Raw genomic sequence first — 14916 nt, 5'->3', positions numbered from 1 at the left:
TTTATTCCCAATAAAATTGAATATACTGATTGCAATAAGTTGACAAAAAAAAACGGTTTGAATGAACCCTCATCTGGCAGCAGCATCTGTAATATATATCAGTATTTTAAAACAAAGCACAGATTTTTGTTCATTCCTTCCCTTCTAGCCTTCAAATACTGACTAGATTACATAGAGGGTTTTTTCCAGAACACCAAATGATTTAAAGAATAAGTCTACTTCTGAAGTCATACATACATCCACAATTTCATTTTATGTCAAACACTACATAACCAAATTCATCAGAGCTAGATATTTACCTTCAAGTTGAGCATCCAATTTGCTTAGGAAAGAAACATTAAATATTGTCTTTATCAGAGCTGGAGGAAAATAACCAGCCACTGCCAAAACATGACCAAGCAGCACCAAGTGGTGAGTTTCAAAACAACCTTTAAAAGCCAAACGGAAATCCGTGTTAACACAACATGACATAGAAAGGACTTGCAATGTTCTCCTGCACCTCAACTCATCCAAGTTTCTGTCTTAACATACGGAATGAACACACATCCAGATGAAGGGGTACCTCTGCTAACTGCACCAAAGTCTAAAGTAACATTTAACAGTTCTTTGCAGGACAAAACAACTCCATCTTAAAAAGGCAACTCCACAACATTTTAGTAGCTAACAATTTTTTGCACTTCCATTAGGCTGTGTCATCAAACAAAAAAGAAAAAATTGAGTGGCCATACATTTTCCCCTACAACTTAGTCACTTCTTTGTGATGAACTATCAACATGTCCTGTCCTCAACTAATGTTTCCTTGAGGAGTGCCAAAACAATTAATTCCAATAGCTGCATAGTACATTAATCAGACTTTCCATTTGTTTTATACTATGCTCAAGATACTTCGCTATTCCCCTATTAACAGCAATTTTTAAAGGGTGAAATGAAGCTAGAAAACCCAATAAAACATACATTCAATCTTGCAGAAAATTAGTAGTAACATACAGACACATTTTTTCCCCTGGCTTAAAAAAATGCCACCTTAATCCCATTCTTGTCCGGTAAAAATAAAATGTCTATGTGTTACTCAACGTATGTTTTTCTAATGCACTTACTCAAGTTAGAAGTAAGATGTTGGATACAACTGTCAAAGAACTCTTCATTGCCAGGTGGATCATAGTTCAGAATAGAGAAAAGGCAGAGAATAGAATACATTTCAAAGGGGTGGATCTGGGGAAGAGAGAAAAAAGACATTCCAAATTAAACCAGTGTAAAATATTCTAATATTGCTTTATAATAAAAAAGGTTTTGTAATTCGTTCAGAACTGGAAGACTAAGACTTTTGGTTTTTTGGTCCTTAGCTTTTACTGGAGAAAAACGAATAAAATAATAAAATGTGCAAGTCATTAAAATTGCAGCTATGGCTAAAAATCAAAATCTATTTTACATAGATAATCCAAGTGTTACTGTATGCTTAGACTTTAAGCTCTTAAAAAGGTTTCCCATCCAACGCTCTTAAAGAAACTATGCTGTCACAAGAAAAAATTGAAAATTTTCAAAAAATTGAAAGAAGACAGCAGGAAAACATAGTAATTTTGACCAAAAAGACAGGGCATTGAGGAGATCCACACAAGAATAGGTAATGAAAAAACGTACACAACATGATGTGGCTATACTGTAACAAGATAAAAGAAATATTTAATTATAACATAAACCTGAATGCAAAATGAGCTATAATGTAAACATTTAATTATAATGTAAACCTGAATGCAAAGATGAGCTCTAAAGAGAGTTACACTGAAGAAAACTCTTAAACTGTGGTTTGTTCTCTGAAACACATCAATTCAATGCTCAGGAGAAATCTCTAGCACTGTGCTATTCTAGTCCCTCACCTCCATCCTTCAAGAAGGATGTAGAACTAGAAAAGGTACTGGGAGTGTACGTTTCCAAGTACAGCCACACTACATTCTTTATAACACATAGCTGTGGAGAAGCTGAACACTTCTCTTAACATAATGTACTGAAACTTTCAGACTTCATGTTTAAGGAATGGAAGGAAATGCTTTTAAACAATCATGATTAACTTATAAAAAAAATCACTATCAGTGTGTCATTTTGTAAAGGTTTAAGAAATAAGTAGATTCAAATCCAGAAAAAAAAAGTGTAGGACAGATCCAGTAACAGCTATTAAAGAGGATTATCCATAGGTCATCTTTAGCCTACAAAATCTCAGCATTGGTGGAAGGCTGTTCCAGGGGGAGGATCTCAAAACCTTTATTCATCCTTGCTACCAAACTGTTCTCACATTTGTCAAAGCCTGGATTCTAAGCTAGAATGACCTCTGGCCCAACACAAAAATACTGTTATAAAGCTGTGAGTACCATGGAAAATAAGAGACAGCTACAGCAATCTAAGTATCTACTTAGAAAACAGTAGCCAAGTCCAAACCTGTATTTAAAATTTGTATTAACAGAATGAAATTACAAACTGCTTCATATAAAACTCCTGCAAGTGAGCTAAAAAGATGACTTGCGTACACTACCTAAGAACATTCCTTTTATTTTTATTTTTATGTTTACTCAAAATCCTCACTCACTTGAAATGGCAGATTCAAGAGGAAAACAAAACAAAACAAAACAAAAACACTTCAAGTAAAACCTGAAAACTTCAGGTAAAACCAGTCAATGGATTTTTTGGGCTTTAATCCTGTTCCATTTGCTACTAACCTGTCCTTTTCTTATTGAGTAACTTACACAGTAGATGGAAAGAAAAACGGTAATACCTTGTCTGTATTTTCAACAGTCACAGATGCTATTCTGTCAAGTAATGAAGGACAGCGGTGGTTTGTTTTTATGAGAAAAAAAGATAACTGTAATACATTTTTCCATGTTATTTGGTCTATCAAGCGCTGACATGTGGCCACAGTTTCCTCCCTGATGACCTCCTGAAACCACTCTCCATTCACATGTGTGAGTTCTTCCAACAGAAGATTTACATTCCCAGCTTTGTGAAGCCTCTGAAATCCACAGTCATTTATTTTCTGCAGAAGCTTTACACATAGCTCTGAAGTGTTTTGCCAGTGCAACTGGTCATAGTGATTCCATTTGACAAGTGCTGTAGCAATATAATTCAAATGATAGAGACTGCACTGAGGTAGAATTGCTGTTGCCTTGTTTACAATGATTTCTTCTACTTGAGACGAAGGAAGCAAGGCCAGAACACGAATTGTTGCAGCAGTATCAGCAGATATGACACTAGATTTTAAAAAGCTGGAAGAGATGCAAAAGAAAAACAGACCATCAGTACTGACATGGGAAAATGTTAATATATATTAATAAATTACATGCATTAAAATTCTATTTGAAAAGTCAAGAGCAGCACATTGTTTCAAGCATAAAAGTACAAAATGAATGACATTGTAGAAGTTCACATAGAGAGTGACTACCGGCTTTATTCATTCCAAGATTAACTTCTTCCTTCTAATTTATTCAAAATTGAAAAAAGGAAGGTGACAGGGGCATCTTAGCCACTGAGGCTTCAAGTGTTACTGAGAGCACAGAAGTCCTTAATAAGGATAGAAGATCTGCCCTTGTTAACCGAGTCCGTGGGTTTCTAGGGCCTGGGTAATTTCTGTGACTGCCAAATGAACTTCTTAGCAGGCGTCCTGAGGAGCACCAAGTTCTGAAATCCCTAAGGAACAAAGGTATCATCCACAAAAAAACACATTCAGCCAGGGCGCTTCATTCCTAGAGGGTGAGAAGTGAAAGCAATGGTGGCAGATCTCTTTTCCCACAATTCCAGAATTTCCCATTCTATGTGGCAACTTCATAACCACGAGAACTAGGATGTTCTTCAATCAACAGAAGACTATTCTGCTTCATACTTTCACTTGTTCCCACCAGGACACCCTTACTATATACTTTTCATTACTTGTTCCTTCAAGTATCAAAGAATAGCATAAAAAAGCATAAAAGTAAGGCATAGCCGTCCTGTAAAGTACCAGTAAAAATTTCCTGTTCAAAGTCCTTACTTTGCAGTGGCCAATGGAGGGGGAAGAAAATCTATTTTAAAAAGATATCAAATTTATTAGCAGATACTGCTAGGTCTACAGTCGAGACAATATCCATTTCTTGTCCTTCCATGTACGTGTTCACAGAATCAAATTGTTTTAAGTTTGTTACTTCTTCATATTTCATGAAAACAATTTAACATTTTAGCTTGTTATTTAAAATATTTAGACAACTGTGTAATACTTCAATTAAATAGGCCATTACTTTCTCAGGAATACACACTTACCCAAATAGCAACATTTTTAGTTTGGCAAACAGCTCCGGATCGTGGCAACGCAACAACATCAAATACTGTGTTAACTTTATCAACTGTAATACATGATAGCTATCCAAGTGTTTGTGCAGAACAGAAACCATTCTGAATACAAACAGAAAAAGATGACATGGTATTATATTAATGCAAAAGGTACTGCAAGACACAACATCCCATATGAAAAAGGGGTGTCCCACGTTGCACAGTACCTAAGTGGAGGGTTGTATACACCTGCACTCCTCTCCACCTCAGTTTTGATGGTGCTCCACTTAGATGCAACAGTCTCTCTCCAGCTGAGGGCTTTAGTTATGTAATCTACTATCACAGCAAAACAGCTTCTCCACTCTAATTACTTCTGATACAGAATTTACAGTCAGTTAAATTTAGATCATTGGAATGAGCGAACCAAGAATGGGAAAAAACAGAACACCACTGCCAGGTTCAGCACAACTATACTCATTAAACTATAACTGTAGTGTTGCTACATCTATGTTGGTCTAAAACTGCCAGAGAGGTCTAGATTTGTATAGCGTGGTAATGACTTCTATTAAGACCTTTTTTAGCCAGTGAGATTCAAGGAGAAAAAGCATGAAGTCACCTGGTCTTCCCACCAATACCACACTGTTACACTTATCTATTTTCTTACAAGGATCTACTTGGTTCATACAACTATGTTCAATCTGGACTGCTCATAACCTGCATTTAACTCTGTTCCATATCACATATCTGATGATAGTCTCATGTGCCTAAAACCTCAATTGCTTACCCCCCTCACTGTATTAAAGATAGTACCTCTCCTATAAACCATGTTCAATTTACAATTGCAGAAAATCTAGCCTTGGTTCTTAACAATACAACTTAGTTCAAATTAGGGCACAATAACTTTTGAAGAAACAATTCACATCAATAACGTGTCCCTAAGATAGGACACATTCTCTGCAACTTAATATATTCTCATTTCTCTCATAAATTTACAGTAATTGTTAGAGAATAAGTTTATTCAGAAAAGATCACATAATAGTAAAGAAGCTAGAAGTTTTATTATATTAACTTGATAGGATTCAAATGCCCTTCTGCAAAATTCCTGAACTGTCTCAATTACTTCTGGGTGAAGGTGTGATATTCTGAAGTCTGTAATAGCTAATTATATACAGTGTATGCATTTGTAAGCGACACACTCTCCACTCCCAATGGGATATTACACAGTTTTTCATACTACAAGGAAATAATTTGTCTATAGAAGAAAACTACTTAATAGTATAAAAAATTACTTTTTGAGTAGATGAGAATTCCTACATCTCATTTTCTGCATGGTCTTTAGTATCGCCAACACCTGATGACTGCTAAATTCTTCTGCCATGTGCGCTGCAGTTACTAGCAACCTAAAGAGGAAAAGAAAATATTTATTTTCCAAAGCAAAACTGTTGAAAAGATGGAGCAAAGATTGTAGCAATGTTCTTTGTCTGGGGGGAAAAAGAACCAACAGACTACTTTAGGAAATACAGGAAAACCAAGGGCCTTTGTTTTGTGAAACCTTCTGAACAGTATGGCGAAGATCTCTATGGCACAGATTGAGATGCAAACATACTACATTAGGACAGTGAGTCCAACACTTCCAAAAGTAGTATAAACATAAGGAAGATACTCTAAGGCACTAAACAATTCACCATCAAACTGCAAGCTACAGATAACAGAATCAAACATGAGTTGTTCTGAGGCAAATAAGGCTACTAACTTTCTGCCTCATTTTGACCTTCAACAAGAAGTACAAAAAGATCTAGGAAAAGGTTTTGGCCACCTGTGGCAAAACCAATACAGGCTTTCATAACTGATTGTACAGTATATCCAGAGCTCTGAATAGAAGTAAATGGTCATGAAGAAAAGCCTGATAATATGACTAATTAATATAGCAAATACTGCCTAAAACTGAAGACTTTGAGAGATGTATGACTAACACCATCCTCAAAGAGGATTTTGTGGTGCAAGACAAACAGGCAGAGCAAGATCTGCCACACAATACTATTGCTAAACTAATGCTGGAGGGTTCCCTGCTGCCATCCTTTCATATAGAATAGGATGTACAGCAAACTGAGAAAAGACAAGACTCGGACTGTTTCAGCTATTGCAAATTTTAAAAGGAAAAAGCAACACATGCTACTGTATGTATTTCTCAGGGGAAAGGCAGTAAGTTTGTTACCATCATCCCCTGTGAAAGGAAATAATACAGCTTAAGAGACAGAGCTGCAAGATGGCGTTGAATAACAGTATTCCCACTCCCCATTGTTTATTAGATCCAGCTTTTGATGCAACTATGTTAAGACAAACTGCTGTGACAGTGTTTCCAGAATGAAATAATTCACTGCTATAAAGTTACAACTAGAAAACCTAATGCTCAGCTCATAAATAGACTCAGAAATTCCTTGAGACACTAAAGCATTTTCAATTTGTGTGGAAGATTACGTGTAAGTCGTAAATAAGACAAAATTGTTAATAAACTTACCTTTCTCTCACCTTGGATCCGGCCATAGGCCCAAGAATAAAAAATAATTTTGCAAAGGTTTCAGGATCGTGATAATCATCTATTGATTCAGACAGCAGCTGTTTAGCAACCAAGCGGAATTCAGCACTGTCAAAACCCAGCTGCTCATACAGTCCAAAAATAATACTAATATTGTGTAAATCAAGCTGGGAGGCACTTTTAAGGAAAATCTTATTACATTTTTCTAGCAATGGATAGTACGTCAGTTTAACATTTTGAAGAAACTGTGTTACTCTTTTGGCGTAATTGAAGTAGACTTCATCCTCTTCTCCTAAGAGGTGTTCAGCCTTCTGTAGTAATCGATCTCGAAAACTCTGTGAGATAACATCAGATATGCTGATCATCAAAACTGACAAAATCCTAAAAAGATTCAAAAGATTTTATGCTTACAGATTGAACATGGTAAGTAACACATTTCAGACTTCTTAAATAAACTAGTCAAAGAAAGGAATGTTAGTTAGTATGTTGCTGACTTCTGTGTCATGAAGAATTTTCAATCTAATGTGCAAAAAATAGCTGAGCAAAAATCACTTGTCTAAATAATTTCAAAATTCTGCTTTCAGTGAATTACTGAGATGTTGTTTGTGATAAAAGTGTTTGCCTAATGCAAACCCCTGACTTGCCCAATTCAAATATGCAAAAAGATCTTTGATGTTCAATGAAAACTAAAGAAACCCAGTCAATCCTCAAGAGACAGACTGGGGAAACTAGTTACTACCACTCCTACAGAAAAAAATCCCTTCCTAAGGGGATAACTAAAAACAAAGGAGAATCAACCCTTTAAAGAAATGCAGTCTCATTTAGTTAGTTTCATAAACTGGCTTCCCATATCTGTAAAAAAAAAAAAAAAAAAAATATTTGGGACTGGTGGTGGTGCTGTACAAAGCAGAAAAAAAAGAGCAGCCTAGAGCAGCCTTTACTAAAATGGCCCAGACAGAACAGAGGCAAGAACAAGAAGCTCAGACTCTTTTGACTAGGGAGACAGGTTTTAAGTAATTTTAATATTAAGGTAATCCAATAAATACCTTAGTGAGAGAATTGATTCATTCAACTTGTCAAAAAACAGTCCAAAAAAAATGACACTGCTTTAAGATTCCATATTACTACTCACAATAATAAACTACACTAATGTCATCAGAGAGAAACTATTCATCTCAAGGTAGACAGACAACTTCTAGTGAATCACTAGCCTCTAAATTCCCAGAAAACTCCATGTAAAATTTAGAATCTGGTTAAAGAAATACCTGCTGTTTTTCCACTGTAAGTGGAACGTTAGTTTTAATTATGCACTTAGATTGGTTATAGAGAAACTCTTCACAAAGTAATTGGGAAAATGGAGTCACCTGAGCAAACCTGTCCATGAAAAGCCCAAACTGGAAAAAGACAACAACAACACCTTCAGTTAAGAAAAATGGAAAGTGTTTAACAAAGAAGCCCCAGCAGTTGTGACATATTGCTTCTCATGCTACTCAATTTCACTCTTGACACTTACCTTATGTCCTCTATAGAATCCAGTTTCATGTCCACAATATGAGCTATTTTGCCAATTAGGGGACTAAACTGTCTGCGCTGCTTGTATAAACACAGTGCAAATTTCGATAGAGCTGGTAAACTAAGTCTGTTAAGACATCAAAGAAAGAAAGAAGAGTATTTACCTTTTATTTCTAGTGAATAACAAGGCAAAAATCTAATTCAACAACTGTATAAAAGGTTACACTCAAATTACAAAACACGGAAACAATATTTACACATTTCCTATTTGGTCACCTACAGTTATACCTTGAACTTTGTCAAAATACCTCAGTACTTCATATGAAAACATATTGTGCATACACAGCTCTCCAAAAAATGGAAGTTCTTCAGTTTAATCAGATCAGCGTAAGAGATCTATAAAGATTGTATTCTGAAGCAATTAATTGTGAAATAGCTAAAATGGATGTAAATTATTACCTGAATGTCATTTTGTGTTCATGCTACACTGAATTTATTTACTTGTCAAGATGCCCCAGGTGTTAAGCTGGGAAAGGCAATTTTGTGATGTTGGTGCCCAAACTGACGCTAGCTCCTGCCATTAACCTGAGATTAAAAAATTAAAGTTACAATATCAAAAGAAAAAAAATCACAATGGGAAAATGCTGGTGTTTTAAAATAATAATAAAAAAATATTACTAGTATTAAGATGAGCTGGTTAGCTGGTTTCAAACTACCATTTCAAAGTTGGACAGAAAGCACGAAGTTAACATTGTAAACATTAAAACTTTCAATTTGTTTCAGACACATAAATCACAGACAATATATTTCAAAATCTGTGTTAGTCATCCATTGTTGCAGTATCTGAATCTCTTCAGCATCCAAGTACCAAACTCCATCAATACTCAAAGCCTCAACATTATATAAAAATAACTTCCAAAACCTTCAAAAGGCAACTGACACTTAAAATACTTGCATAATGTTTGGAACATCTTGTAAATGCTCTTTGAGAACTCTGAATAGCATTGTGTGAGGCAAACCATGCCTGCACCTTACACCCTTCACAAAGCACAGAATTACAGTACTTGCCTTTCTAATCTTTTCCATGCTTCTGTAACAAGCACTTCTGCTAGAGAATCATGGTCTTCAACATTGAGCCTTCAGAACAAAGACAACAGTTTGAAAGTTTGCTTCAGAAATTGAAAGGAAATCACGCGAGAGACATATCTTCACATTATGTATCATGTCTTATGTTTCTATCACTCCCTCCAAATGTATCTAAAAACACATTATAAACATTTGTGCAATACTCATAACCTCATTTACTGGGAGCGCAAAACATATCAATCCTGCTTGGAGCTGGCAAACTGAGGCACAGAAAGTTGTCACACAGTCACAGTACTCAGACAAAACAGTGTCCCAATTTCCTCATAGTCGGAATTTGGACTCACAGCGACACTCTTTTTATTACCATATACAGAATGTATAGACGTGGAATTCAACATAACGCTGCCTACCTCTGAATACTGTACAGGGTGTCCACTATCACCTCATCTTCCATGTGCTGTACCTTGTTTTCTGCTAAAATGCAAAGAGCAAGAAACTGGGAGTGATTTCTTACATAGTCACTAGTCCTTAACAGAAGAGGCCTCTTCTTTTGCAATTGCCACAGCACATTCAGCGCAATTCCCACATGTTTTTCAGAAAGCCTGGCCTTGTTCCTTCCAACAAGACTGAACACTTCATCTTCATGGGTGCAGTTATTTATCTGGCTCAAAAGCAGATCACTACTCAGAGTTCGAGCTTGGTAACGTCTTAGTGGAAACAAGCAAACCTTCCTCAAACAAAGCATTTTGCTAAGTCCACCAGCTATCTTTAAAGTGTCCAAAAAGATCCTTCTTTCATTTTTCACAGTAAAACATGTTGTTGCAAAGAACAAACTTGGGCATTTGGAAAACAGACGATTATTTTCTTTTCATCCAGTAGGGCCACTGTATTAAGAATAATTCAATTCTGAGGTACCTGGAGTAAGATAGAATTAAAGCAGTTACGTACAGTCATAACTACTAACTAAAAATCAACGTCTCTGCCTTTTAATGTTCTGAGTTAACATAAGCTTAAGAAAAACATACATCCTGAATTCTTCTCAGAGAATCTTCTAACAACGCACACCAAAACACTCAAAAGCACTAAGAAAACCTGTCTGCATGGTAAGTTTTCAGATTTAGAAACCTACCTCTAAAATGCACATGCTGTCATGCTAATACTGAGAAGGCAAAGATGGGCTCTATAACGTGCCAGCAGCATGATCCCAAGCTGGGGTCTGGGAACTGAAAGGAAACACAACTGTTGGCAGTAAAAGGAAGTGAGCCAGCAAGAGCTCCTGAGCTGCCACCACTGGATGACTCCAGACTTACACCTCTGCCCAGCCCACAGTAATAGCAACTGTTCCCTGCCTATGAGTCTCTCCCAGAGTTTTCTTTTCACTCTGCTCTCTCTAGTCCATGTCTTGTAAACATTGAAGACTTTGGTATTGGACTTCTAGTCACAAAGGTTCACCACATTTTTAATACAGAATAACGATCGGTCCTATCAGCTAAAATCACCCACTGTACAAAATAAAAACAAGCTAATTCCCCAAATGACAGTTGAAACTTCAGTTTTATCTAAAGAAATTTGGCTAATACTAATTTGTTTTCTTAATATATCCCCCAATTTATATACAGTGCCAACAATTACATATTCTACAAGCTACAGATTTAGTTCTGAGCTGCAGAACATAGATCACAAGTGATAGATATTGTGGTACACCAAAAAGACCCATTAAATTCCCTTAACTCAAGAGATCATGGAAAAGTCTAGAAGTCTTGCTTTAGGGGATATAACCAATAACAACAAAAGTTATCAACATACCTTATTCCCATCAACAAACATGAACGGTCTTCAGCTAGAGGCATGATTCCATCAGTCTAACATTACCAAGACCAGAGCAGCAAGAGGTATTAGGTCTCTATTGAGAAAGTAAAAAACCTTCCCATATGAGATTTTAAAATGTGGATTCAATAAGCTAAAATACAGATCAAAGGTTGGTCAAGCCACTGTTAAATCACAATCCAGCAATCTTTAACAAAGTCACAAGTACTAAATTTACCACTTTTACAAGATCATTCAGCATTTTTTTTCTCCCACATATTTTCCAAACTTTTTTAAAAATACTTCCTCTGTTCCCTTTTGCTGTGTAGATGCATATATATGAAGAAAATCATACAAAGCGACCATAGCCAAAAGCAGAAATCACTGACTGTTCCACCAACAGCTTTTAAGTAGAAGCTGCCATCAGAATTACTAAACTACACATAAACTACCTAATTTACAAGGAGGAAAAAATAATGCATTTCCTTTCTAATTATGTGATAGCAAAATACAGCTTGAAAACTAAGACAGCATCAGAGGAATCCCTTCAAAAGAATGATGATATATTTAATCTTGTTTTTAAGAATTCATACAATGTATTACAAAACATTATTTTTTATTAGTATATTTTTGCCATGCTTACTGTTCCTCTATTTTCATATGTCCATGTGGTTGCAAAAAAATTACATTGTCAATTGACCTTTACTCTCCACCACACTGGCAAGCTACTCAGCTAGAAGAGAGGATGAAGTAAATAAAATAGCTAAAGAGAAGATAAAAACTTCACACACAGAATTTCCCCATATGCCCAGGTAACGCATCCATTACCCCTCTTGTGCTGCAATGGACCTTGTGCTAGTAACTGGGAATTGGGATCTCTCTAGAAAACATCCTGCAGGAAGTTTTCAAGCATTTGCCTTTCTGGAGGGTATTTAGCAGGTGCAAGGGATTTATCACAAGCTTTTACGTGATTTAAGTTGTCATCATTTTTAATATCTTATAGAAAGAAACCCAAGAGGAAACACTGTATGTTCTGAAACTTAGGAATACATGGATTTAGAGTAGGAAACAAATACCTACCTAAGTAACTATCCTCTTCTATCTACCACACAAATACAAACTTAAAGCACAATAAATTATTTTAAAACGTTTAATAACAGCTGAAACTTAGTAAGTATTTTCAAGACTGCATTATAAACTACGGTAAGGCAGGAAATCCTCCACACGGGAGAACACGCGTACACCCTCGGCGCGCCGAGGACGAAAGGCGTTGAATATTAAGGTAATTAAGCATTAAGAGAACCGCTTATGCGACACAGGACGTTTTTCACTCGCCTCTGAGAGCTACCTCCCCTCCTGCGAGCCGTGCCCCGGCCACGCGTGCAGCTGGCAGAGCTCCCGACGCGGCCTTCCTCCCCTTCCTCCTCTACCTCCCCTTCCTAGGCCGCCTCCCACTTCCCCGCCGAGCGATGGTGACTCGGAAGCGCTTTAGTGGCGGCGGGAACGGCACGTCGCTCCCCGGCGGCCTGGGCCCTGCCGAGCCCCCGCCCGCGCCCGGCCCGGCCCGGCGCCGCCTGCCCTCACCGCTGCCGCAGGGGGCCCCGGCCCGGCCCCGCAGCCCCTACCGGGCCCGGCCGCCGGCGCCCCCCGGTTGGCGGAGGGGTGGCGGCCGCCCGGGGGGCGCAGCCTCGGCCGCGGGGTGCGAGGCGCGTCCTTGGTACTGGCTTAAAGATTAAATAAGGAAACCGAGGAGTCAGTGTTGTCTGCGACTTTTAAGGCATCCCTACGCCCGCAGAGCAGAATCTGACAAGTCCTTAACTCGCGTTTTCACAAGACTTCTGTCATTCAAGCCACAGAAGGAGGCTGCTCGCTTAAAACAAGCACATCACCTGGCCTCGGTGCTCCACGCGTCTCTGCGCTGCCTTGGTGTGTGCCCCAAGAGAGCATCTCCCATGAGCTGTCAGATGTATGGAAAAAAGGGAAAAATTAGACCTTCCAAAGGAAATAAAAGAATATTTTTAAAGTTCCAAGGCCATATTGTTATCTGTAAGTTTGTGCCTGGTGTGCCCCGACAATATCAGTTATTAAGGTCCCATTAACAAAACCAACTTTTATATAACGTATTTGGAGGGGAGAAACACCATCTCTGTCCAGAAAAATCACATTGGGACTTAAGTTCAACAAGAGTGAAGTTCACATGTTTGGCTTCAGTGTACTGGAATTAACATTACCTTATTTGTACATTATATTTTTTTATGCTTTGCCAAAAAAAAATTAAAGATATGAGTTCTGGTGCACACATCTAACATATGTTGTAACATGTATGTTGTTTACATTGTGTATGTACAGCTCCAGATCATCTTTCTGGACCTTCTCTACCACCATCTAAAATAACAAAAACCATTTAACAGCTAATGATGTGGTCAGTAACACCATTCGATTTAAGGCAATGATAAAGTCATACTCATCGTGCTCATTTATTCTTCTAGCTCTGTGGTGTAGTCTGAGATCATTATCATTCTATCTAAAATGACAACCAGTATTATCACCATGACCAACTTTTGAGTTAAGTGACTGCCTGTTTTGTAGCTGGTTTGGTTTTGTCTTTTTGTCTATTGTTGACCTCAAATAGTGGCTGCTTATGAATATGGAAATCTCACAAAGTAGTAAAATATGCCCTGTTTTGGGTAGCACTTACCTTTTAAGAGAATCTCAGGCCTTGTGCAAACAAGCAAGGAACTCCAGGAATCCAATTTCCCGGTATAACAGTAAACTATTCCATATTTGTATGTAGGGACTTCTGCAAATCACGTGCATTTTTCATTTACAAAATGCTGAATATTTTACTTTTGACTTGTCAAGTGCATTTGGGTGAAATCAATTAGCTAATCAATTAATAATGCAAATTAAAAATGTTAAATTGCCTTAAATTTTAAGTTGGGAAGAAAACAAGATTTACCAAAGTATGTTGTGCTGAAACTGGTATTGATTCACTAAACAGTACTCTGATCACCAACTTTTTCAGGATTTCATAACTCACAGGGGTCAGTCTCTATTTTCTCTTTTTTTTGGCAGAAATGTGGAAGGAGGAAATTAATTTTCCTACTTCCAACAGGCAACAGAAGCTTGTTGAACTTAGCACAGCACTTTCATTATTTCCTGTTATGTATGAAGCTGTTATGTTATATGCCTGTAACTCGCTGGTCTGAGCAAGCAGGTATGTGCTTCTAGGTGAGTCTGACTAAATTTTGAAGGGGCTCACAACTTTACGCACTGTCATAAAATGTCACGTACCTTTTTCTATTACAAATTGATATGAAATTTGAATAGGAAATAGAGATGTGCGGTAAGATCAGGAACTTTGTTCTACACGAATTTCTTCAGGAAAACTCCCGTTTTAGCTCCTTACGAGCCCCTAGTTACGCGTGCCGAGCCCTGCTGCGGCAGCCCCCAGCCTTTCCAGGCGGTTTGGGACGTTTCATTTACCTACCCCTCGGTCACTCTCCGGACGCCAAGACACGGCTAGGGAAGGGGGGACGGCCAGAAGCAGTCCGGGGCGCTTCAGGCGGCCGAGTCCCGTTGTGCCTGCAGGGGGAGACCCGGCCTCCCGCGACACGGGCACCTTCGCGGCCCCGCTCGTGTCGGCGGGCAGCAGGGGCGGCGGGAGCGGGCGGCGGGGCGGAGCGACG

At 38.0% G+C, this 14916-nt stretch overlaps 1 protein-coding gene across 17 annotated transcripts in view; it reads right to left on the bottom strand.

Moving 5' to 3' along the window:
• The window catches only part of FASTKD1 (FAST kinase domains 1), a 39587-nt gene extending 24725 nt beyond the window's left edge, over positions 1 to 14862 (bottom strand). For 6 of the 17 annotated variants that reach the window (XM_066999536.1, XM_066999535.1, XM_066999537.1 and 3 more), the window contains exons 1-11: positions 14718 to 14862; positions 10551 to 13184; positions 9832 to 10336; positions 9404 to 9472; positions 8337 to 8462; positions 6806 to 7204; positions 5577 to 5687; positions 4279 to 4410; positions 2765 to 3251; positions 1098 to 1212; positions 300 to 428 (exon numbers count right to left, since the gene is read on the bottom strand). In XM_066999536.1, the coding sequence (XP_066855637.1) occupies positions 300 to 428; positions 1098 to 1212; positions 2765 to 3251; positions 4279 to 4410; positions 5577 to 5687; positions 6806 to 7204; positions 8337 to 8462; positions 9404 to 9472; positions 9832 to 10166 (1903 nt within the window). In that variant the 5' untranslated portion in view covers positions 10167 to 10336; positions 10551 to 13184; positions 14718 to 14862. Of the gene's footprint in view, positions 1 to 299; positions 429 to 1097; positions 1213 to 2764; positions 3252 to 4278; positions 4411 to 5576; positions 5688 to 6805; positions 7205 to 8336; positions 8463 to 8794; positions 8921 to 9403; positions 9473 to 9831; positions 10337 to 10550; positions 13185 to 14717 lie in introns of those variants that run through there. The other 11 variants (XM_013171462.3, XM_066999531.1, XM_048061364.2 and 8 more) reach the window with 11 other exon arrangements.
• Between the last annotated feature and the right edge of the window lie 54 nt (positions 14863 to 14916).

This window comes from Anser cygnoides, chromosome 6, assembly GCF_040182565.1.
Source record: "Anser cygnoides isolate HZ-2024a breed goose chromosome 6, Taihu_goose_T2T_genome, whole genome shotgun sequence".
NCBI lineage: Eukaryota > Metazoa > Chordata > Aves > Anseriformes > Anatidae > Anser > Anser cygnoides.
The sequence above is the reverse complement of the archived record's forward strand: the minus strand, read 5'-3'. Positions and strand labels throughout refer to the sequence as shown.